Source organism: Lates calcarifer, linkage group LG10, assembly GCF_001640805.2.
Source record: "Lates calcarifer isolate ASB-BC8 linkage group LG10, TLL_Latcal_v3, whole genome shotgun sequence".
Lineage (NCBI taxonomy): Eukaryota > Metazoa > Chordata > Actinopteri > Centropomidae > Lates > Lates calcarifer.
The window spans coordinates 19,457,971-19,484,258 of record NC_066842.1 but is presented as its reverse complement, the minus strand read 5'-3'; the positions used below and the strand labels follow the sequence as shown (position 1 = coordinate 19,484,258).

Genomic DNA, 26,288 nt, shown 5'->3' with positions numbered 1-26,288 from the left:
CACAATCTTCTACACAGTGGCCTAATGAGGAGGTGTAGGGCACGGAGAGGGACAGAAAAAGACTAAAATAAAGAGGGCTTGCTCTGTCCTGGTCCTCTAGATTCCATAGAGGAAGTGGGTGAGTGGAGGATGTTAGCCAACCAATATCACCTGCACGAGACTGTGGGGATCTTAAATCCACAGTGTAAGAAGGAGCGCTTCTGCAAGACTTTTGTCCCGACAGCAGACAGACTTTAACAGGAGCATTACTAAAAACATTGTTGTTATCTCTGTTATCATCACCCACCACTTAGCACAATACATACTACGGGCTATATATCTTACTTATTCATAAAACATTTTTGTTGTTTATTTACCATCATATTTATCTTATCTTTCTTGTGCAATAAGACTTAATATTATTTTTCTTTTGGTGCAATTATCCAGTTTTTAGTGCAGTATTTTAATACAGTGCTACACACCAGGTATGTATAACCACTGCAGGTCATATCTGTGATGGGTGTACATAGTGTAGATAGTTTTTATTTATCACTCACTCTTTCCCTTCTACTTTTAAGCTGCTGTAACTACTGAAATTGCCCTGTGGTGATCAATAAAATTTCATCTCATATCTCTCAAAACTTGAGTTGCGTTACGTATAAATAAAGAGAGAGAGAGAGAGAGAGATCAATCTCATTAAGTCTTCATGTACCTCTAGCAAGAAACTGAGGTACCTGAGGGACCCTGTGGCACTCCAAAGGAGGCATTTGAAAAAAACTGTGATTAAGTATTCACATACAGTAGTCCTGCTGCCAAGGACAGTTCAGACTACATTTGATTACATTTTCATGAGCTAGTGTTTGAAATCAGAGTCACTGGTGAATTTTTTATACATTTACATTAACTTTAAACTCCTGTGATATTTTTGTACCCTATCCTCAGATAATCCTCTCTGCTCACGCTGACAGATGATCTGTTTTCCCAGTCGATTATCAATGGAGTTTTACATCTAAATCTCATTACAGGATAGGTTGGCTTGACATTATTTGCTTCTTGATTCATCTGAGCATTCACTCTGAACCACAAATGGATGCAGCACAGCGGAAACATCAGAGCAAACTGCCTGTTGTCATTTAACTACATTAGATGTTCTTCCTCTCAAAGATGCCATTGTCCAGTCTCCAACTGTCATTCTGCTTTATTCTTTACAGGAGAACATCTGTCTTTGAAGCGGTAATTTGGAGACTACAACACAAGCAATGTGCTTTTAGGGCTATGACACAGCATCTAGGAACTTTGAGCTAACACAGAAAGACACAAGGACAGACACAGCATGGAGGTGAAACTAGCAGCAGGGCTGACAACACTCCAAAGCTTGTAGGCCATTCAGCTGCAGTCAACCAGAGATATTTTTTGTGTAATCTGACCCCCCGGCCTACATAGACCGTTCTGGGCTCTACCAGCATGGCGGGGTAGCGTCACATCCCCGTGCCCCCTTAGCCAGCCTGACAGTCTCACAGCCTGCAAACGACCCTCTCCACACAGATTCACATGGCGGCTGAGTATCTGTGGGGTGGGGCTGAATCTCAGGACTGTTTTGAAGTCAAACTCCCTCTAGATCTACGTGTCGGACTGTAAAAACACCAACAGACAATGGACAGGAAACTGAATCTAAACCGAGCTGAGACGTTCTCCTTCGTCAACCCCTGGATCAGATATTTTCTCTTCTTCTTCAGCTTCTTATTTTGGGTGAGTAGAGAGTTGCATGGCTAAATTATTTTTTCTTCCAGCAGCACAGGCCAGTACTTACAAAAGCACAGCTGTTATGCTGTCCCGGGACACCAAATATTCAGAGTATTTTTGAGCATACAAATCACCAGCTATCATGGATTTGTAGCTTTCCAAAACTCAGATCTGCGAGAAAAGGAAGCAAAACTAAAAAAGGCAAAAGAAAAAAGGCTTATAAATAATAAATAAGGAAACAGAATTCAGATAGTATCTGGAGCTGCATACAGCAGGGGCACCCAGCTTCCCCACTGTTACCTATTTTAAATTTACTACAGTTATATATGGACACCCACACTGCCCATACATCACTGTGGCAAATGTAGAGTGGTACATTCTTATCAAATCAGTTGAGTTCTGACTCACACTAAACTATAAAACACCTGGTAACTGTGCAAGCCTGCTGATAGTCTGTATCTGAATAGTTCAATATATTTGCTGTCAAGTACTGTTATTTGAAAGCTGCTGAATGTATTGTTGGCTGTACTCCTAACTGCACAAATCTGGAGTTCATATTATACATACAGCAGTGATTCCCAACCAGGGGCACTTGTACTCCAGGGGGTGCTTCTGCTATAGCCAAGGGGTATGTGGAAAGATTGTGCAGTAGCTAAAAAAAATAGGAAAGAAAAGAAAAAAATCCTCACTATGTGTTACCACTGGGAGTGCATGACAGCAGCTGTAGTAGTTGCTAGCAATTTCTAATCATCATGGGAGTAATAGCTGAGTAAAGGTAATGGTTAAAATACATTATTATGCATAGCTAAAAGTAATGCATAAATGTTTGATATCCAAAGCTATAAGTAATGGATAAGTAGTTAAAATATTTAGCTAAAACATATGTATAAATGATTGAAATGGTTGGTTAAAGTCTTGGATAATTGGTTAAAATTGATGGCTAAGGGTAATCAATGATAAGCTGAAATACTTCAAAGTAAAAGCTATGGATAAAAAAATCTATCCATCACTTTAAGCAAAAAATTAATAGAGGCATAAAACTTCCTCCACTGTGAGTGGTAGTAGTATTACTGTATCCACAATATCCACTTTAATATAATGAATAGTGTTAAATAACATTCAGTTAACGACAAATTCAAATTAACAGGTGGTGAAGGGTGTCATCTCTCAGAGCTGCAGGAGCTGTACAAGAGACAAAAGAGATAAAACCAGATATAAAGTGTATGTCCAAGGCTCAAATTTTATAAGCTCCACTGCTGGTTGTTAGTGTAACTAAGATGCCAGGACACAACTGGGGCTGTTAGAGAAAGAGATATAAAGGTGTAAGAGACACTTGATGGAGCCATTAAACTATGAATCAGGGTCTTTGTCCCTCAACAGCCAATTACGTTCACACACACACACACCACACACACACACACACACACACACACACAGAGTTAAGAGTCTCTCTGACTCTCTCACTTCTCTACACCATTACTTCTCTGAGCACAAAGATCACATCTGTGGTTCTACCAAGTTTATACATCTCCATCATATCCCTGTTCATCCAATCCTACACAAACACAGCGAGGTGGCGCACACTGTATTGCGCTCTGACTGTGTTTAGAACCAATCAGCAATAAGTGCAGCCCCAGCAGTTGCACAGCCCGGCCTGTGTTGACTTTGTTTATCAGACATGGGCTCAGAAGTGAACACTGCAGCCCTAATCCATCAGGCCTTTGTCCCCACGTCCCTACGGCTCACTTCGGCTGGCTTTCACCTCCCCACACAATCCACCGGGAGAAGCCTGATTCATCCCTTTGAAAAGCCTGAAAACAGAGCTGGAATACATTCACTGCGTGTGTGTCTCCTGTTGCAAATGCACACTGCCACCGGTATTCACATAAGCACACAGTGGCAAACTGACAAATGGAGCTGCAGGTGTACACACTCCTACACAACAGATAATATTCCTTAAGAAAAAAGAAGAGAGACCTAACTGTGCTTTTAAAAATCGTGAAAAGAGTACAGTTCCAAAGAAAATGTGCATCATCAATGTCTTGTGTTTTGTCAGCTATCGTCTTGCCAAGGCAGATTATCGATTCAAAAATGTGGGAGATTAAATATACCATTTCAAAGTAACAATTTACTTCTCCAGAACACATAAAAAAATAAAATAAAATAAGAAAATGGCTTGCACGAGAAGACTGCCAAAATGACACCTCTTTCACAGCAAATTACGCCATGTACCATGGATCCTTGTGACCTCAAGAGATGATCCAATACAAGCTTTTCAGACAGAAACAAAACAAATTCATGTTTATACAGGTTGAACAAAAGGCATTCTCTATACACACAGGCACACACAGAATTAGTAATCAGGAGAATGTGAATGTGGAGGCTGGAAATGAAAGCCATGCCATGCAGATTGTTATTCAAGGTGAGAAAAACAATCAAGGAAAGGAGAGAAATTAGTGTTGACAATGCAATCAACAGGATGCTCTCATCCCACCTACTTTCCAGCCTCTTTGCAGTTTTATTGTGTGGCTTCTGTTAAGGTGAACTCACATTGTCAGCAGCTTTACAACACGTCCTCAAGCAACACCATTACTAGCAGCATACACACACACACACACACACACACACACACACACACACACACACACACACAGCTGTCTGTGCCTAGAGTGTTGTCACTGCTTTGAGACGTCATTAAAGGAGGTATTCTTCCCTTTATCCACTGCATGCAAGGTGTGGGCAGCCAAAGTCTCTTTGTGTTCAATATTTTACACAGTACCACCTCTTGCTTCTTTTAGATTCTTTATTTGTGTCTCACTGTCTCTCCTGCTGTAGCACATCACACTGAAGGAAAAAAAATCAACCTACAGTCAACCTATAAAATTAACTCATCTCAGTAAAGGCTGGGTGGATAATCTTGACTTTCTAACCAAGGTCAAGTTCTACTCAACAGGAAGATTTATACAGATGGTAATCTTATGCAAAGACTAAACAAAAAAAGTTTTTGGACTCTGAAACTTCTGCTTAAAAATGACAGAAAAATGAAAACTCCTCTTCAAAGTTCCACTTTGACACCCTCCAAACTCAGATGATTTAAGCCAAGATCCATATGTTTTGTTGTTTTTTTGCCACTGACATCCATCTGTCTGCTTATCGTAAACACATAAACTGCTGCGGTTACCATGGCTACAGGTGCTCTGCATACTCATCGCCTGAGGAAGGGTTCGTCATTGCTAATCTGATCACACCTGTCCAATGACAATAAAGTGCAAATAAAATCTGTTCAGGCACCAGTCAGCACACTGGGAGAAATGCAACAACTTTTCAAAATGAAGAATAACCCCAGAAGAATTACACATTACTGACTAGTGTATTTGCTACAGTTTTGTCATGCTTAATTGAAAAGAAAAGCTGTGTCCAAGAGTCCTACCTAAACTTCTTAAGAATACACTCCATTTCTCATCCAGACTAGCCAGGAAACAGTTAGCTTGGGTTAGCATAAAGACAAAGGGGGAAAGAACTAGTTTTTGTATGGAAACAAGACAAAACCTGTTAATTTTGTAGTTTTAAAGGTGCTGTTAGGCCAATTTTTAACCTTTGGACAGAGCAAGACTTGCTTCCCCTAGGATTTTTATGCTAACCTAAGCTAATCACCTCCTGCCTCATATTAACATACAGAAATGAGTGTGGTATAAATCTTCTCATCTAATCCTCAGAAAGAAAGGGCATTAGCGCATCTCTCAAAATGTCAAAGTATGTTTTTGACAGTACCACATCCATGCTTGTGCCAGTTTGGAAGTACCTGATGTTGGGTTTTCCAAGCAGAATGTGAAGGGCAGGCAGATGTGAAGCAACCATTACAGAAGAAACAAGCAATTTGCTCAATGTGCTATTTCGGTCATGTCTTGCTGTGACTAAATCTATGTGAAAAAATAACTCCTCTCTTTTTTCCAGGTTTTCTCCTTGTTGATTGTGGCAATTGGGGTGTATGCTAAAGTCCAGAAAGCTACAGGTACATACATAACAAACACTTTTGTTACATTTAGGTACATACAAAGACACTATACAGAAATTGTCTATTATCCTGTGTTACAACTACAGAAAGTGGATTTTTATTTTTTTTTATTTTTTGTCAAATAAGTATGTCCCTTCAGCTCCAGCTTTGTGTTCGTAGCAACACTTGGCCTTTTGTATTTTCCCACCTGTTGAACTTCCTCTTCATAAAAAGCAGGATGTCACGTTTGGTAGTTTAGTGAGTTTTAGCTTTATCCTTAGTTTACCTAATGTCCTTATTTTCCCATTTAATTTGTAATATACAGTAAATGGACAACAAAAAGGATTAACAATGGCTCATCTCACTGATTATCTGCATCCTGTGTAATCCACAACAGATCATTGATATTTTAAGGGAATGAAAGCAGCAGGTGTAGGAGGGGAGGAAGTAAAAACAGGCATACAGTGCAAGGGCAGGAATTAATTTAAATAAAGGTTAAACATGGGGGTAAAAAGAACAGAGATAAATACAGGGAGAAAAGGAAGTAAAGGATGAATAGACGAGGGCAGACTTCTAAACAGAGACTGTTATGTTCCTGTCTTTCTGCCAGACACAGTGCGGGACACGTTCCTGATCGACCCAGCTGTCATCCTAATTGTGGTGGGGGTGGTCATGTTCTTCATTACTTTCTGCGGTTGCATTGGAGCCCTCCGAGAGAACATTCGCCTCCTCAAGACAGTAATAGACATAACAGACACATTACTAATACTGGCGCAGTGTTCTGTTTCTGATCTGGTTGCTCAAATTACATTTAATCCAAAGCCAAGTCTTACATCTCAAGTGTAACAACAAATCTGACAGCCACTTATGATTCTGTGTTAATCAAACTGTGTTTTCATATGTGTGTCTTTTCTATCTGTAGTTCTCCTTCAGCCTGACACTGGTTTTCCTGACCCAGCTAGCCATAGCAATTCTGGGTTTCTTCTACTCCGATCAGGTATCTGCCTTTCCACTGATAATTCTGTGCACAAGCTTGGCTACTGTATAATATAAAGTCAGCATAAGGTCACATTTGGTCTTCAGTTCTCTTCCACAGTGACACCACCATCGACCATGAATGCCCCTGAGCTCCATTGATTTAGTCTATTCTATCTCAGCTTCTGGACATTCTGTACATTTGTAAACTACAGTGTATAAAACTTAATAAGGCATGGCATCTTGAACCCACAGATGGGCCCGCTGAGCACACAGGGGTAATGTCTTGTCAAAGTCTGAGCCACACAGCATACACAGAGAAAAAAAAAAACACACAAACACACACACACACACATTAACACCGGTGCTACAGCAGACATTGGTGTTTGCGTTGTTGTCTATCAGCCCCACAAATATGTGTCTCAGGTTATGTTTTGTAGGCTGACAAAAATGAGAGGAAATCATCCTAATTCTTGCTCTAGGATGTGCTGACTTGGAGAGTCAGTTCATAACAACTTCATCTCTATTTGTAGTAACAACAGTGTACTCAAACACAAAGCGAGAAACACAAACTGTCAGATGATCAGACAGTTTTTAAACAGACCTTCAGATTAGAAAATAAGGGCAAATTGTAGAAACTTTACCGTTATTGTCCATTTTTAACAACCATCAGTTTACACACTAATGTCTGGTTCAACCTGACATGTTGGCACATTGGGTGGTTGGCACATTCTTTTTTCTTTAGTGCCAAAGACAAAGAGTTAATATGATGATGTTGTGAGTACTGAATACATTTTGTAGGTATTATGACAATGATAATAACACTGTAAGGCTGTAAGAAGCCAGAAGTGACTCCTAACTTTTTTTTGCTTGTGCCTAATTGACACAAAGCAGTGACTTCCAGGTTGTAATGTGTGTTTACACTGGGAAAGACAGAACAATACCAAAAATATTATAACATTTCAGTTGGCGGAGACACCAACTAAAATGTATAAAACAGTGAAGTGTGTTGATTTCTTGTATACTAACTGCATCACCAGTACACTGCAGAGATAAGCATGCATACTTATCATCTGAACAAATTTCATAACCCTGAAGAGATAAAATTATAAAGTATTTAACAAGAAAAAAAACAGGTTTAGAGAGAGAGTAGAAAGAGTAAAAATTATTTGGTGTAGCAGCAACCATTTGTGGGGGTTCCAGTCTCTAGATTAGGGTACCACTGATTAGGAAATGGCTGTATCTGAATGAGAACAGGTAACCCACTCAGTGACTGCATAAATTTACATGTATGTGCATGCCTCTGAATTTGTCTGAGCCCCGTATATGACCCCGGTGATTGATTTAGAAGCTACGGGGGAAGGGAATGATCCCCCCTCTAGCATCCACTTATATCCTACAGTAACATCCCATTAGGGCTCCACCGAGAATAAAAACACAACAGCCCGTGGTGACAACATTCCCTGACATTGGTGTCTGGTAGTGGCGCCTGATGATACCTTTCCTCTCCCTTGTGTTCTCTGTCAGCGCTCGGACTGCCTGCTGCTAAACAGAGCAGTTTAACAACCCTCCCAGCATCCTTCCTCGCTAAATGATTCAAATGCTTCGGCACTTCAAAGTGGAACCAAATGTTCCATTTCAACAGATCCCTTGAAGGAGACTTTGCCGCTAATGACATGGGGAGGTGTGACGGTGGGCTCCAAGGCCCATGAGCATACTGTACCACGTGGAAACAGAGAAACAGAGGGAGGGATGTGGTGAGGGTAGGGGGAACGCTGTAAAAATCCTAACAAAATTTAATAAAACTACTTCAGGATACAAATTTTGGGCTATTTTGATACAGTGCACAGTATTTATCAACATAACCTGTTCTAACACGGGCCGCAATATGAACAATTCAGAGAGCCTTCAGCAAACTACTAACAGAAGTTCATTTCAAGCATAATGAAATTTTAAAGTTCAGCAGCTTATTAGCATATCGTGCTCCTATTAGCATATATTACATCTGAACTCCGTCTGTATAACCATGGCCCTCCTTGTTTTGAGAATTTTTAAAGGATGGAGATTTGCATTAAATACCTTTTCAACACTCTATTCATATGTGAGAATAGAAAATTCAAATATTGACAAAGCAAGGCCTCATAATACCCTGAAAAGGAATATAGTATAATGAACAATGAGAGCTAACAAAAGTAGCAGACAATTTGAATGTCTGAATCAACCTCATTTAGCTTGAAATCCTCATTACAGATTATTCAATCAAATTGATGTATTTCATTTATATTTCATCTCGGTTTTGTTTATTCAGTTCAAGTGGAGTTGATGAAAACTGCTACATTATAATAACAAATGAGTAAGTTCAAGCAATTATCAACTGCAGCTGAAAGGGCGTAAAACCTGCACATGTGCACTATGTTTGGTATCCATTGTGTGCACTGAACTCAAAGGCATGAATGGATTAATTATCATGGTTATTCTGCACTTATGCAGCCATCATACTGCAGCAGGGGTTCCTGTTCCTCTGCTGGCTTGTCAAGATACATCCCACATGATGCTCATACAACGCAAACGAGGGGATGTTAAGCATCCCCCTCAGACATCTATTATTATTTATATCTATTTTAGTAATGGACAGATACATGAGAATAGAATATTCGATGAAGAGACTAAAGCCATGCATCATTTCAGTTATAGCATAAAAGCTCATTTGGAACATGTGTCTCTAGATGGCCTTTTATAATGCAGCGCAATGCAGCAAAATACACATAAATAATATGTACGCAAATTACAACAGAGATATTGTAAAAGTAGATAAACTCCAAGTGAATACATGCCTGATCACTCTTCAGAAACAATTTTAACTTAGACTTCAAATGATCCCAGATACACTCCATTTTAAAATTCTCCTGAGATTTCAACAGTGCCTGCTAAAAAGGAGGTTTCACAAAAAGGCGCTTTGCAGATGGAGGCCAAGTAATTAACTGAGTCACGAAACCTGAGAGGTTTCATCATTTCACTGAGCACCTTAGCAGCTTGGTTATAGAGACATTTGTAGATAAGTTCACCTCTGGCCATTTTAATGACGTTATTAAAACTTAACAGATTTAATTTCTTTAGAACATGGAAATTAAAGCTATTACTCAGTGAATTAACTTCCCCATTTTCTCTTTCCTAGACTCGGGATGCTTTGGGAAAGTTTGTGAAGAAAGCCATCGTGCACTATAGGGATGACCTGGATCTGCAGAACCTGATGGATTACATCCAGAAAGAGGTGCTCTGGCCATTTCCACTAAGCTAGAGTGGATATGCACGTGTGTATAACCATCTACATCACACAAGCCGTCAAATTGATCACAGCTAGTGGTTTATTGAATATGTCTGAGCACTAAACCAAGAAACCACAGCCAGTGACCACAGACATGATGTCTTATGTTTGTTATTTTGGCCTTAGCGAGGGTTCTCTACATGAGAGGCTACATGTAAACATACAGTTCCTGTACTCTGTGGGCCTCCTCATGTGATATTCCTCCTCCATCTGCACACACTGGCACACTTATGAGCCTGGGTTTTCCCATGAGGGAAGCCCAGACGGGCAGGATGTACAGTGAAAGACCATGTTTCTAAATATATACCTATGCTGTGCTCTCTTCTCTCTCTCTCTCTCTCTCTCTCTCTCTCTCTCTCTCTCTTCCCCTCAGTTCAAGTGTTGTGGGTGGAACAACTACACAGACTGGTCTTGGAACCTGTATTTTAATTGTACACATAACAACCCCAGCTCTGAGCGTTGTTCTGTACCTTACTCCTGCTGCACTCCTGTTCCTGGAGAGGTGTGTTCTTTTTTTTTTTTTAAGAAAAACTCAAAATGTGACAAACTATTGCAATCACCTAATGTAAAAATGCTAACCGTCTTAAGGTTAAAAACATAACTTCAAAGACAGCTCTTGTTTAGGTTTAATGCCTGCATTTGTTCGCTATAAAAAGAGTTTTCAGAGTAATGTGAAGCAGCAAATTGAAACTGCTCTGAGCAAAAAACCTGTAGATTTATCAGTTAGCAAGGACTCACTGTGTCATTGATGAATAACATCTGAAACTGAGCCCAGTCAATACAATCCAGCTGCAAAGCTGCGATGCCAGCAGTTTCAGCCTTAAGTTCTGGACCTAGACAATGACCTGGAAGAGTTTAAGCTTCACCACACACCCACAGGCAAGAAAAGTAACAACAACAGTTCAAAACTTACATACTGAATCTGATTTCATTGTCACTGAATTTCAGTCTTATGTAATGAATGAGAACTGCAAATGTAGATATGCTGATGTGCATCATCTACAACAAAGGAAAATGAATAGATATGGCGATTGCAATTTTAACGGGCAATGAGTGTCCCTGTTCCCAGACCTCTGAACTGCTGCCCACATCTTAGGTTTGGTTCAGCAATTCAAATAGGTCTGGTGTTGTGCCCACTGATGCATGTTACTCCCACTTAGAGATATGACCAATCCGAGCTTAGAAAGCAGTGATGAGACTGGGGACATCATCTTCCTACATAGCTGGCTAGCTACCTAGCTGCATGAATAATATGAAAAATAGCAACAGAAAAATGGCGACAACTGTGGCAATCTGAGTTTCCTGATAATCAGGGAAATTGACAGCACTTTATTTCTGTGCTTATGTCCCTTATTCAGGTGTTACAACAGCCCAGCCTGCACTGACTGCTATTTATTAGAAGAGATGTGAGAAAACAAATATTTTAAAAGCATTCAAATCCAAATGATCAACTGTGTTGTGTTGACAGCTGCAGAATGTGTTTATTTCTTTGCCTGGAGGCAACATCAATATGTCTACATCAGTATAAGATGTTGCTGATACTGCTTTCCTCTGAGTGAGGTAGCCTGTCATGTGTAGAACTGGTCTGATCATAACCAACCAGTTTCTCACTGAAGTATGTGTCAGTAGTAACTGAATTTGAATCATTTATCGAGAAAGTGCAATCAAGTGTAGATTTACTCCTTTTCTTGTTTTTAACTGTGTTTGAAATCTATACGGGATGCAGAAGAGAGCCACCCACTTGAGCAAAAGGAGTAAAATTAAAATTCATATAGCTTAGCATCATACTGACTGAAACATAGATTTAAGATAAGAACATAAGTTATGCCATATTTTTGCTCTATTTGAAATACATGGAAAGGAGTTCTGTGGATCTGCACTCGACTGCTCCTCCTCAACAGCCAGATGTGTGTCTAAGTAAACTGAAATTGAATTGCAAAAATGGAGTTTGAGTGGCCATGATATTATGGCTGAATGTGGAAGTATACAGAGCGCTGAATTTTTGGTTGGGATCAAATGCAGTTTTAGGGAAAATGAATTGAGTTTCATAATATTACATTCAGTTTAAAATTTATCATATTCAGTTCGAAACTGAGAAATTGAATTTGAAATTATACAATTCAGTTTTTTCAATGCAATTATTCAAGTTGAGCATTTCAAATTCGGACATAAATTATTCAAATTCAGTTTCTAGTGACACATATTTCTGCCTATAGATAAGACTCTACAATCAAACCAACAAACAACAACAAAGAATGGCAGCAGTCACAAGCTGAAGCTTACCAGCTGGGATATAAGTGACCTATCCAGTATATATAAAGTGTTGAGATGCTATCTGACTTGCAACCAACAGTAACATCATCAACCTTTAAAGCAGGATTAGCAGTGGTGATTTAACTGCCTCAAAATTTAAGTCCTCTTTCATAAAGGTTTTATGGTTTGTCTACCCAGAATCAACACATGCAGCTGCCTGCACATGCATTAAAAATGACACAAACAGCATATATGTAAATTGTGTACTCATGCATGCATGACTACACAAATTTGCACTCAACACAAAGACACATACAAAATGCTTGTCTACCCTCTGTGCAGACACGTAGCAGCAGAGCTTGCAAGTCACCACTGACATTTCCTCGTAGTCTGTGTGAAGACAGAAGACTAAAGAGTCCATGTAGATTCATCACACCACTATTGATTATACATCATGCTACACAGAAAACAGATCACAGCAACCTTTTTCTACATGGGTGGAAAAAATCAATTAATTAAACTCTATTAGAGCTGATGCAGTGCTGCAACCTGCTGTTCACAGCCTGCAACTGCATGGCTACTTCAGGGACTGAATAGTCTTCCTTGCCATATCAAATGGACGTGGCTGTTTCGCTCTCTTGTCATTTGCCTTGCATAATTCCAAGTCTCTGTAGTTAGCAGGCTTCCACAAAACTCTCCCAAAGCTGTCACGACAGTTAATATCTTTATCAATGCAAAATAACACAAAATGAAAGGGTTTCCAGAGTTTCAGGTTGATGTGGTAATCAAGGCAATCTTTAAAACTCTCACATTCTCTGTGTCCCTGTCTATCTGTCACACAGGCAGTGATTAACACCATGTGCGGTTTTGGGGTTCAAACCCAGAACTTCCTGGAGGCAAACAAGTCAATCTACCCAGTAGGCTGTGCAGACAGGGCAGTGAGGTGGATCGAGTCTCATCTGTTGCTGGTGGGGGCTCTCGCCCTGGGACTGGCCTTGCCTCAGGTATCTGCCACACATGCCCTCACTTAATGCAAGTTGTGCAGTAACTGGCAACGGTCCTTTGCCATTAGTAACCTCAGACAATTCTGGGCAGAGATTATTCTAGTCTTATCTTAAATAAGCGCTCTCTCTCTCTCTCTCACACACACATACACATAAGTCAATACAGGCATCAGTTGGAGGCGTACCAGATTGAGCGTAAAGCAATCAACATATCGACGGTTCCTCCTACCTCAAAGGCAGGCTTGCATGGTGCAATTGGACGCGGCTGTGAAATAGTCAAAGCAGCACTTCATCAATCAGGGACCCTGCACCTTTCCTCAAGTAACACACATATAAACATCAATGGCTGAGCCATCCAACAACTTCCCTGCACAAGTTCGGCTTGTCTAGCATACAATAACCCCATCCTTCACACAAAAAGGGAAAGAAATCCAATAAAAAAACGTATTCTAAGAGAAACCAACAGGGTGTAGGGTTAACGTGAGGCCACTGGGATAGAACTGATTTAAAATTGAGCGTTATACCTAGACAGCAATAACTAGGCACAATGGGACAATGAAATTTTAACTGCACATTATTCATTTATTACACTGTTCTAAATCAAAAGCACAGGTTAATGTGCAACCGAGGTAGAAGTCTGCATGTAATGTTAGATAATGTGTCTAAGAGAGGAGGATACTGATGATTTCCTGCTATTCACTGAGCACCACTGCACAACACACCTCAAATCCCAAAGCATTAAGTAAAATCAATAACTCAAGTCAATGTGTTAGATTGGCCCTGAAATCACATTAGCACTTATCAAGAGCTGTCGCTGAATAATTAGTCTGCTTACTTATCAAAATGATTCAGGTACTGTCACACTGCACTATCACACAGAGCATGTGGCTTTGTCACTGGATCTTTAGCTTGATCTATCTCACTCTCATATCTGCCTGATTGGGTCCCCAATGATTCTGCTCAGTAGGAAGCATGTGAATTACCCATGAGTCCTGTCAAAACAATTGCGTTAGTATTCCACTTGTTTTGATGTGCAGTAAATCTGATGATGAAGCTCTTTTTTTTTGTCTATTACTAGATTTGTCTGCATAACAAGCCACATTTAAATCAAGCTGTTAATTATTGAAAAGCTCAGTTAAAAGCTGTGTTTGCCACTGGGAGAAACACTTTGTGATCAGCACTAAAGGAAGTGATAGATATTAAGCGTTAGATCCCCTAAATTATAATACAATTATTTCAAGTGACTGTATGTTATGTAACTGGCGCCAAATGAGCATTGCGACACCCTTCCGAGGCACCTTGAGATGCTCAGCACAGGCTGTACAGTTACAGAGTCTGTTCTGTAATCTAAAGTGGCTGCTGCTGTCCTCTAGATTGCAGGGATTGTGCTGTCCCAGATCCTGATCTCTCAGATCCAAGATGAGATTACCTCAGTGTTGTGAGACTGTGTCGACGCAGGGGAAGAGGAGGGAAGAAAAGAACTTACAGTTCTCTGCTCAGCTCCTCTGACATGTACAAGGACATCTTTTTTTTTTACCGCTACTATATCTCTGCAATGTTTGAGTACATCTCTTATTCTTAACGTGCTGTTGCCCTTAGGTATACAAGTGTGGTACACTTTATTGTGTTAGTAATTCACATGCGAAGAACAAACTGTATATTTATTGCTTTTGATAATGGTTTTTGTATTGCTATTGACATGAAGACTTTATCTCTGAAAAAGTATTTATATTTAAATGTGATGTTTGCAAATAAAATTCAGAAGAAGAAAGACACAGTTATCTACACTGATTAGAGGTGTCAGTTTCACTAATGGAATAAACCCAGATAAAGCATTTGATTATGTATCACACTTGAAGGCTATTTATCATGTAAATTGGCAATCTGTGGTTAATATTAGCTCATAACCTTGAGATTAGGTGCAGATTTGCTCACTTACAAGGCTTAACAGGTCAGCAATCTAAAAGGGCACCGAGCTCTACAGTGAAAATTGTGCTGTATAAAACGATTCCGCTTTCTAAATAGGTTGGTAAAGAAGTTTCCTAAAACCAAACATCAGCACATCAAATTACAATGTTACTTTGATGTTTTTTGCATGGGAGCTGCTCTGCGCACCTTGCAATCATTCTAGATGTGGAGAGCCAGGGCGTTCTGCATCAGACGATCAGTCAGAGGGGAGTTTGGCCTCACAGCATCACGCTCCACCAGAAGACATCTGGGGGGAATTCAGCAGAGCACAAGACGGTACACAGAAATGAAAACAGATTCAGAGAAACTGCAAGCCAGAAGGCAAACCTGATCAATAATGAAAGTGTAACACGGCGTAAAGACAGAGGATGTCGGTTACATAATGTGTTCTGCATGCGCATAGAAAGACAGCAACTAAAGAAAACTTGAGTGGACCTATACCACATTATGATGAAATCCAGTGGTTCAAACAGTACAACATCTTTCTTTTTTCCTGTGTATCCTCTCAGTAGATTCTAACATAAAAACATGGACAGCAAAGATATACAGAACTGTAACTAGAAGACTGAAGCATCCTATGTTTGGCCTGAAATCCCAGTTGTGCATTACCTTCCCAGTTTCTGGTGGTGCTTATTCTCTGACTTCATGGCTGCATGGATAAGCAGTTGATTGAAGAGATCTCTCTGCAAACAAAAGTGGACAGACCCATGTGTAAACACAAGACCATTCCAGCACTGTATATATTGTCTTTCTACCCCTCTGTGTTGTACTGTATGTAAACTGTTGCACTTTGGGGAATGGTTTTCTGAACACAAAAAACAAAATCCATCACCATCCATCACAGAGATTCATTATTCATACAATGGTGCACTGTGCTCCACATTCTCACACTATCTAGTGTGTTCATAGACCGAAAGGCTTTTGCTCTTATGCAGAACATTCCTCACCTCTGGCCTATTTTCACAACAGCAGGGATTTCTGTTTTACTCAGAAAAACACAACACAGTATGATCAATGATATCCAAAGAACGTAAAGCCTTAGGGCTGAAAGCTTTTCAAAGGTGCATAGGAGAGCTACAGTTGGGTTTTGGCTTGAATTTGTTTCATTATTCTTGTTTGCTGTGAGTTTACCACATTTCTGTGGCCCTTACCTGAGCATCACTGCCACCTATGTCTACAATGTGGTAGCGTAAAGGGTACAGCTGCTCCACAGCTCCACTGTAGTTGCCCTGGTCATACTCCATCATGGCCTGACACATGGGCACACCTATAGTCCCAGCCAGCTGATGTTGCTGATTTTCCCCCGGCTCCCTGTAAAGAAAAGTAGGAGTTTAAAAAAAAGAAAAGAGTTGGTACAGCTGGAAAGTTTAGAAGTTAGTGCTCAAGGAAGAATACTGATTTTGGGTTGTATGTTTGTCGAGGAAAAAACCTCAGACCATAAGAATATCACACTTATTTTGTTCATCTATATACTCCTTACCAAACTGTTTCACCAAGATTGAACAGACACAAGAGGTGATATTTACTAGCATTTGCACTTTTATAGGCACTAAAAAGTCAAATTGCAAAGTCAAAAAAAACAGCACAGATGAAACTGAATGTTTCACCTGCAAAATTTATTTTAAGGCATTGCAGTTCAAAATATTGGAGGAGAGAATAGAAATTCATACAAACAGCTGTTGCATCCAGTTTATCTGCTGACTGACGACTGTGCCAGAGAAAACTGTGTCTGATATATAACATGTAAGAAAAGACGATGTAAAATCAACAGTACTGTTTTGTCAGACAAAGGTGGATAAAGACTCGAGTCAGGTCGAACCAGTGAGTGAGAGAAGCAGACAGAGCAAGAGAGAGAGAAAAATGCTAAACATGATTTTGAATGATTTCATCGAAGCTCGACAACATCACAACGCAAGACAGTGGAGCAGTTTGTTTCCTGCAGTGACCTCCTGCTTAAAATATGTGGTTTTCTGACTTTTAATAGCTCACAGCAACTGACAACTTAAGGTTGTTCAACTACTATGTCATCACATATAGCCTTCTTTTTGAAAGATGAATATATGCTTGCAGTTCCAAAACTGTCATCCAAACATGCAAAACGCACATCAACATAGTCAGGCATCACATCTTACTTAGCAGCACTTTATGCATATCAGTGAACTGTGCTAAATTTTGCATCCTTGACAGTAATTTGTAACAGGCTTAGCAAATATCCCCCCAAAGTACCATGTAGAATATATTTTTAATTAATAAAAAAAATAAGAATATAACTCCTTCTGGAAAACATGCATTTTGTTTCTTATATTAAAATATTTTCAGAGTTATTATTCACAGAGAAACACACAAGCCTGTCACACACTGCTTTACAGACAATGAAGGACTCAGGGTCAAACACAAGCTTCCTGTTATTTTATAGAGGACATTTAATGAAATGAAAGCAATGAAATAAAAATCTTTTAAAATCATGAAAATCAACTAAATCTACAGAAAAGCTCCAGGTTGGCATATTTGCACTGGCTGACAAGGGTATTAGAGTACTGCTACTGAACTGTGACAGGCATGACTATCTGAGTAGAATTCACTTCACTGTAAGGCCAGAGATTCCATACTGTTGTGAGGCTTTCTTGGATTAGCTAATGCTTACAGTCACTGCCTCTGACTGTAAAATTACATTATGGCAAAATATGGATTATGTAAAACTGTGCAATCCTTCTGAATCAAGGTAATAAAAGTGACACAGTATATGTGAGTGATGGAATTAAATAAATGCAAAGCTTAAACATGTCTGCAGCTTGCCTGATGATTTGAAGTAGAGCTGAGCTGAGGAAAAGTATTCTGTTTCTTACTTAGGAACTGACTTTCAAGAGCGCCCCCCCTCCCGAAGGTGCATCATTCCCCAACTCTTGTGACTTGAGTTACATTATGTAACAGGGAAAGCCATGAGAATTTAAAGGAGTGGTTTTAAATGGCAGCTTTTCTGTGGGTTGTGTGGCACATAAAATGCAGGCTGTCCATGGCCGGGATGCCAGAACACATTATAACCACAAAACTCCACAGAGGCAGCAGCTGCTAGTACAACATCTGCTACAGAGGGAAGACCCTGGTCTCTGAGATGGACTGCAGCTCTGAATTCTCTTTCTGACAGCATCCGCTGTCTCGCCATCCTACGCTCAGACTTGTTTCTGTCTCCATTTTACATAAGGCCTGGGTGGCTCTTATGTAAGGCTGGCAGAGTGTTGAGGTGTGCAGTGAAGAGAAGAAATGGTGCGGAACTTACTTAGCCAATTCCTGGAGGCCCTCCAGCAGACGCTGAGAAGTCCTGCTCTCTTTAGCTCCCAGCGACACCATGAGGAAGTGGAGGTCGTTAAATAAGGTCACATGATCGTCAGTGTGAGGCTGTGTTATCTGGAGCAGCTCTCGCCAACGATCCTTCACACACACACCTCAAACATGCACCAACACAGACACAAGTATTACTTGAAGGTTGCATAAAGGCTCCAAATTTATAATAAAAACCTATTTTGAAATGTCAGGTGGTCATTTAGTCTTTGTTTTGAGTAGAGTAAAAAAAAAAAAAACGTGGTCAGACGTTCTGCTAATTACACTTGTTTCTAACACCTTGAGAGTCATTCAGATTAATGAGGTATGATAACTAGAATTATCTCACCTCATTAGCAGTTTCACCTAAGACCATACTATTATCTTGAATTAGATGTTACAGTTCACTTTCAGCCTACTAGCAACATGTTAACAAACGTTGCAGTGTTTTCATCAAGCCAATTAGTTTCATTTTGAAAATTTCCTACTGAGCAATGATAGACATCATTTACTGAATTTTAATCAAAATCCGGTCAGTAATGTCCAAGATGCCATGTGTGACAGAAAGACGGGAAGATCAGAACTCCCTTACCAATTTCCTTAATGAAATTTTCTTAATAACATGCTTTGTGGATTATCACATTAGCCCACATCTCACCCTCCATTTCCAGTCTGTAGAGCATTGAGCAGGCGTCTACAGTGTCCAACATGGATCCTGTGGTTTTACAACGCCTGAATACCTGATAGAAACAGGACACGTTTTCAAAATTCACTCTGAACACTGAAGGATGTAACATATAACTGCCTACACAATGACATTTTTCATGTTTATGTCTTGCTGGATTCCCCTGACATGGGCAATTAAACATTCATGAAAATCAGTCAACGTGATGTAAGAATTTCTGTTGTGTTCAAAGTTGTGGCAGTCCTGAGTAACATTATGAAATGTTATTGTACAGTTACAGGACACCAAAGAGCTTTACTTTCAAATAGTCTCTCCTATTCTTAGGGTGAATAAAAAAATAATCAGCTCTGGCAGTTGACACACTGAAATGGGTGGTGAGTTTCCTTTGCTCTTACATCTTCACATGGATTTGACTTCCATTTGTTCACACTTGCCATTCTGACTCACAAGATGCACAACACACATTGCTTTTAGTCTGCGTCCCCAGGGTACTGGTACATGCATGACTCTTGAAAGAACTCAGAGTGTACTCAGGCAGATATACCATTAAAGTTTTGATGCAAACACAAACCAACCTGAGAATCGTATATTTGCAGAGCGGCTTCGTACTGCCCCTGTGGAGGTAGAGAGAGACGAGTTTGAATAACTTCAAATAAGCGAGGTTGATAGATTGTGTTGCACAGATGCAAACACAAATTAATCTCCCAATATAATCAACTCCAGACTTCAAATTACCCAGGGGAAAGGATATCATAAATACAAGTTCCACAAACACTCCTATTGCCAACTATTCGCCTGACTGAGAAAACTCATTATAATCTTTACCTTCTCGATGAAGTATAGAGCCCAATGCCAATAGTTATGGCTGGCCAGGACGTCAGATACCTGGAATTGAACAATACATATTTCAAATATTTTTTCCTCAGGCTATTTCAACTTGTAATTTAACTCAGTGGCCTCTGACAGAATTGTACAAGGATACCGAGATGTGATTCAACTTGGAAAAACAATCCTAAGGAGCTGTACCTGCCAGTCTTTCTCTCTGCTCTCCATGAACTTCAAGCCTTTGTCCACCTCTGCCTTCATCTCGCAAACATGGGCTACAGAGTGGACAGACCAAGCGTCATCAGGAGTCAGAGCGAGGCCCTGCACAAGAGAATTTATCAGTCTGAAGCAAGGAGAGGCAATACAGATGCAGAAAATGCTTTATTTGTTACACCAGACTAAAGTGACAATTCAAAAATAATGACAAGCTCCACTTTCAGTTACTATCTTTCGTTCTGACTATGATGTTCCTCATTCTTTTTTCTAGTGACCCTCATGTCACAGCTTCTTTGTAATCATTACACATTCAGCAGAGAAGAGTCGGGCTGCTAGGGGTTAGATGAGCTGCTTATTATTGGTCTTCAACAGCAAATTACTTGCTGAATTGAACTGACACAATCAGAGCAGGCAAATACTGCCTGAACTACCTGGCCACAACAATGGCAACAGAGCGAACAACAGAATATAATAGTGAAGAAAATCTCACCTCCATGGCTACTTTCTCTGCCTGGTCATAGAAGCGAGTCTCCATCAGACCAAAGGAATACAGTCCTTTCAGATAACTGGCAGCAGAAATGTACAAAAGAAATCTCATTACAAAATACAGGAATGATAGAAATTCTACTCACCAATTCAATTTATGATGGATTTATTTGGTTTTCTAGGATAATGAAAAGCAGACACTGGTTTTGTGAACATGCCTCAAGCAATAACAATGACAGCTAAAGGTCAAAAATAAGAGTGAATTGAAGCAACCTTGATTTGCTTTTAAAAAGACATGATCATTAGATTGCTCTCAACTTTTTGTGCCATCACCAACTTCTCATCAAGCTGATAACTGCCAACACGTTATTTCTCTGTAAGAGTATGGGCTTTTATTTTCACTGTGGTAGTGTTTTGACAGTATACTATAATAGCTAAAGCTTCAAGAGACTATTGCTGTGTTACCATTAAATGCTAAAATATGAAATGGATTTTGTTTGGTCTGACTCAACTATATACTTCAAATATGTGTGGTAGAAGAAAGGATGTGGAAGAAAACAATAATTTACTCACTTCAAGTTGTCACCCCTAAAGGACATGCATGATTGCAGGGTGAAGACTAAGGCTACCCCCTGGGTGAGAAATTATGCTCTGCGGGACAGTACGGTTCGGTGCACCACAAGAGAGTCTCTACCTTCTCAGAGAAAACCACTTTCCTCACAAATACCAGCCAACCACCCACACCACTGCACAAATAGGTATATTAGTACATACTGTACACTATCTGTTACTATCTGTTGTACATTCTTCATCATTTTTTTATTTTTTGCTTTTTTCTCCCTTATCTGTAACTATGCATACATTGATACATACATAATTTTATGCAGTTTCCAGTATTTTCATCATATTTGAATATTTAATGAGCTAATCCTGAAAAACATGATTTTTGAAACACACAATAAGTGATTTTTAATTTACCCAAAATGCTTCTCTTGTAATATCTCTTGTCTTTTGTACCTGAACAAAGGCATGTGTGGTTTCCAATGAGGCAGCACCCTGGCCACAGAGTCCCTCATGGGAGTTTGGGCTCCCATGTAGAAATAGGCATCGTGAGCAAACTTGAGGGCCAGCAAATCAGTGGGGTGATCAAGAAGAATATCTTCCCATGCATCACAGGCCTTGGGGAAATTTCTAAAAGAAACATGAGTCACTGTTGAAGACGGGCACACTTCTGTGAAGTTATGAAGGACAACGGAACGAATGTACCATGAGAATCACAAAGTCGTCAATATACTTTGTGTTGAATGCTGGGAATTAGAGGCCCTTGAAAAACATAAGTACCCTTCAAGACAATATTGAGAAACAAAATGTCTTCTCAATATTACCATATCTCCTGCTATACCATGGGGAGATAAGACACTGCAGATAAAATACACATATTACTTGCTAGACTGAGGCAGAAATTTACAGAGGCACACAATGTAGATAAATGCTGTGGATCTGAAGCATGTCAATACTACCTCTCTCTTTTGGACAGATCATTAAATAGTTTAATAAAAGTATTGTACCCTTTGTCTGACCACAATGTTCACTGAGGTCCGCAGAGAGTTCCCTGGCCCTCATGGCTTGGTTTTTGTCCTGACGTGAAGTTTGGCTACATACACAGGTGTATGCCTTTCTAAACTGTATCCAGTCACAGTTGGCAAACTGAATTAACACAGGTGGACTAGACACATCTCAGGGATAATGAAAGCAAGCAGGATGCACCTGACAACAATTTGGAGGCAAGGATATTTGTACATAGATATTTTTTTTTTCAGATTTTTATTAAGTTTCTAAAAACATGTTTTCACTTTGTCATTATGGGTTACTGAGTGTAGACTAATGGGCAAAAATTGCACTTTTATCCATTTAAAATCAAATCTGCAACACAATAAAGTATGCAAAAAGTGAAGGGGTCTGACCTGCACATATATACTACATACTTTATATACTGTACATATATGATAGATATTTTATTTTTGGGTGATATATTTTAAATTATTATAATAGTGTTTAATTTATTTTTTGTCTTTTTGACAAATTGTTTAAGTTTTCATTCTCATTCATTCATAGAAATACTTCCATACACTCGATCTCCACAACTTGTGATTTCCTAAGATGTATGGTATGAATGTCAGCATTACTCTACAGACTATTTTTGTGTCTGACAAGGAACTACTGTGTATACGAGGAAAAACAATGGGGTGCTTTCATGTGTCTTGGAGGGTCCCATATCATGGGACAATTCTATACATTTCTTTAAAGCATCTGTGTGGCAGGTCACAATGCATTTGTGAGCAGTGTAATATGCTTCAAAAAGGGTTAGTGAAATTAAACTACATCTTGTGTTGCTGGCCTTAAGATGCCCTATCATAACTTCAAAGTGTACTTGTAGTCTTGAGATCCCTCTTTGGGAACAATTGGCCCTTATATATCAAAATTCTCATTCATCCATCTGCTTTGACTGTATTCCATGTGGCAACCTGGCTCTGGATCTTACCCATGTGAGAAGAGCTCCATAGCCTTGACATGGAGCCTCTCTCTGGGAGTGATGTCCTGGCTGTCGGCCAGCTCCACCGTTCGCCTCACAGCACTGGCCAGACGCTCATTCAGCCGGGTGGAGCTTGTCGTTGCCACAAGCTCCAACCCTGTACTGATCACATGACCCATAACTGCAGGGAAAACAAATCAAACTGTTTTTTTTTTTTTCTCACTTCAATACAACAGTTAACATGAAACATCACATGCACTTGTAAAAGTTTTCCTTCTGAACTGAAGCAAGATATGTAGAGGAGCTCTCTCTCTCTCACACACACACACACACGCACGTAGCTGCATTCTCTGCTTAAGCTAGGCCTCTCAATTTCAGTTCCTGTTTAAAAATTAGATGGCATTAACAGAATAGGTTTTCATCCCAACTGTGTGCCCTAATGATTGCATGAGGTGGGTCACTGATAACTCACTATGTAAACTGTCTCCAAACTGTCTTCAACTGTCTTCAGATGTTTATTCCAGTCAAGAATTACACTTTAAACAAACTCAACACTTATACAGTTACTAATGATTCTAAATATTGGTTGACAAAAGCTTTGTTTTCTATCCAAGACTATGAGAACAAGGGCACCAGCAAATAAAATTGTGTTTTATCTATATATTCAGATTGGATATACCTGTTGTAGTGTGTGTCAGCAATGTAATTGATGTTAAACCTGTAGACCCCAATTTGTTTCCCTTATGTAACCATAAAATAGGGAACATGTGAAAGGTGTTATCCTGTTCTGATCCAGCTGTTGTCAAAAGTTCCCAGGAGCATCAATAACTGCTGAACCGGCACAACAGAAGCTTGATTCATTTGCATGAACAACAATCAAATATTTGAAATGCTTGATGAGAGCTCAAGCTAAACACGAATCACACAATTGCTTAGTCTGAGTCAACAGATCAATGGCATAGGTAAAAGGCATCACTGAAAGTCACAGCTAAGTATCCAGGGTCATCATATCTTGTGGTTTCAAAGCAGTAAATAAGAGTCTTATGTACCAACTAGTGATCCTTTTCTTTTAATGACTGACCTGTCATAACAGGAAAAGGTTATGGTGCAACTAATAAAATTAACAACATCTTGGTTCCATTAATTTTCCCAGTGAGTCATTCCAGTGACCTAGCATGTAATATACTGTACCAGGGTCCTGGCACTGCTTCACTACATGCATTGCTGTTGTTAGTAATGTTATTAATAATCATTGTGCTTTTTAAAACACATCAAAATGTCTAATGTGTATAGACACATACATATCCTGCCCTAGTTGTTTAACAGGGCAGGATATGCCTTTTATAGGTTGTGGTGCCTTCTATTTATGCACTTAGATTACTCAATATGTTAAGCTCAACTATAACTTGTTTAATGACCCCAAAGCATAAGAGCTGACACAAAAGTAATAATTGCTGCTCACTCTAGGACTTGAGGAACCGTCCTCTTCTGGTGTCTGTTTATTTACACTACGGAGGGTCATAGCCACTTCTAATTGGGTTATTTCTGCCGTGGATAATTTTAGCACGGTTACCTTTATCACTTTCTCCTTTTTTATCCTCAATTCTTAACCTTGATTTACTCTCCCTTTGTACTTTTTATAACTCCTCCCTGCTGCCTCCTCACCAGATTTATTTTGAAGGAGTTTCTCATCAGGACTTACCTGGTTAAATTTAATTAAAATGAAACACAGGAATGATGTTTGATCACCTATCTATTTACCAAAGTTAGGGTCAGCCGCCTGGATAGCAGAAATGCATCCTTCAAATCCTCCCAAGGTTTCATCATTCCTCCATTTGACATACTAGGAGCCAAACAAAATTGATAAACTAAATTATCACTGACAGGTAAGACAGCATGACAGTGTGTGTATGCGTGTACGTAGAGGGTAGGGAGGGTTGGATGTATAGGTTACCTGCGTGAGTATGGCGTCATACATTTTGCAGGCTTCATTGCTGTTGGTGGACAATTTAAGACCCTCTGCCCTCCATGCCTGTAAGAGAAAGAGGTACTAAAAATAACTTCTGTATTCAAACACAAAGTTATTGTCACAGAGCAGCTTCTCTGTCTCTAAAACTAGCTAGGTGATTGTAAAAACGGTGCACATGTATGTTAGCTAACCTGCAGCGGGCAGAGGTTAAAGACAGATTCAACCCACTCAAAATTCTGTTTTGGCGTTTTACTAATCTCAAAACAAAACTGCATGACCCGATAAAAGAAGTTCCTAATTCTGACAATTATGTAATATAACCTTCGCAACTTCAGCCCTGTCCCATATCAAACCTGGGCTAAACCAGTATTTCGTGTAAACTTAGGAGGCAAACAAAGTTTAATCCCACTTATCCCAAATCCCCATGTTTTCGCTTTAAAAGTCCATTCGTGCTAATATGACTGCAAGACATCCTGGTCGCAACTTATTTCACACCAAACAAGCCGCTTGAAGTCGTTCCCTTTCTCAAGCTATCCTCTGACAAAACGTTTATCTTTTTTCACGTTAGATACTTCCTCATGAAACCCAAGCACTAACCTCACAGTCCCTTAGACTTGCAGCATGCATTTTTGGGGTACAGCTGTTTGCTCTCCAAACGTTCGGCCTCACACTGACGAAGCTGCGTCAAGTTCATAACCTAAAACACGAAGACCGGAAGTTCACGTTAGTTGGCGTGTTTCAAAATAAGTGCATGAACAACGCATATTAAATGTATTTACATCGAAGCGCGTTCTTTCCATGATAAACTTTTTCATGTGTACCTCTCTTCCTGGTCTTGTGGTGTAAAATGGTTGTCTTCTGTTGGCCTGGCAGAGAGTCAAGTGTGAGAGAATTATTCAGTATAACATAACCAAACTATGTCCATTTGGGTTTACAATTAATTCCTTTGTTACAGAATCACATGTTCTCTGTAGAAATAAACAGATTTTAGCCAATCACTGATCAAGTCAGAGCT

At 39.6% G+C, this 26,288-nt stretch overlaps 2 protein-coding genes across 2 annotated transcripts; one reads left to right on the top strand and one right to left on the bottom strand.

Annotated features, from left to right (window-relative positions):
* The first annotated feature begins 875 nt into the window (after nucleotides 1–875).
* On the top strand, nucleotides 876–15,065 carry tspan33b (tetraspanin 33b). Its single transcript, XM_018664413.2, has 8 exons — nucleotides 876–1,728; nucleotides 5,677–5,734; nucleotides 6,327–6,454; nucleotides 6,639–6,713; nucleotides 9,867–9,962; nucleotides 10,390–10,518; nucleotides 13,112–13,273; nucleotides 14,647–15,065. The coding sequence occupies exons 1-8, from the start codon at nucleotides 1,633–1,635 to the stop codon at nucleotides 14,713–14,715; spliced, it is 813 nt and encodes a 270-aa protein (XP_018519929.1). The 5' UTR covers nucleotides 876–1,632; the 3' UTR covers nucleotides 14,716–15,065.
* ttc38 (tetratricopeptide repeat domain 38) lies at nucleotides 14,918–25,976 on the bottom strand. Its single transcript, XM_018664412.2, has 14 exons — nucleotides 25,871–25,976; nucleotides 25,259–25,336; nucleotides 25,066–25,147; nucleotides 23,314–23,485; nucleotides 21,789–21,962; nucleotides 20,776–20,851; nucleotides 20,271–20,390; nucleotides 20,070–20,129; nucleotides 19,820–19,858; nucleotides 19,218–19,299; nucleotides 18,519–18,684; nucleotides 16,393–16,552; nucleotides 15,851–15,924; nucleotides 14,918–15,488 (listed from the first exon to the last, which is right to left on the bottom strand). Exons 1-14 carry the CDS (start codon nucleotides 25,898–25,900, stop codon nucleotides 15,401–15,403), a joined length of 1,401 nt encoding a protein of 466 aa, XP_018519928.1. The 5' UTR covers nucleotides 25,901–25,976; the 3' UTR covers nucleotides 14,918–15,400.
* Between the last annotated feature and the right edge of the window lie 312 nt (nucleotides 25,977–26,288).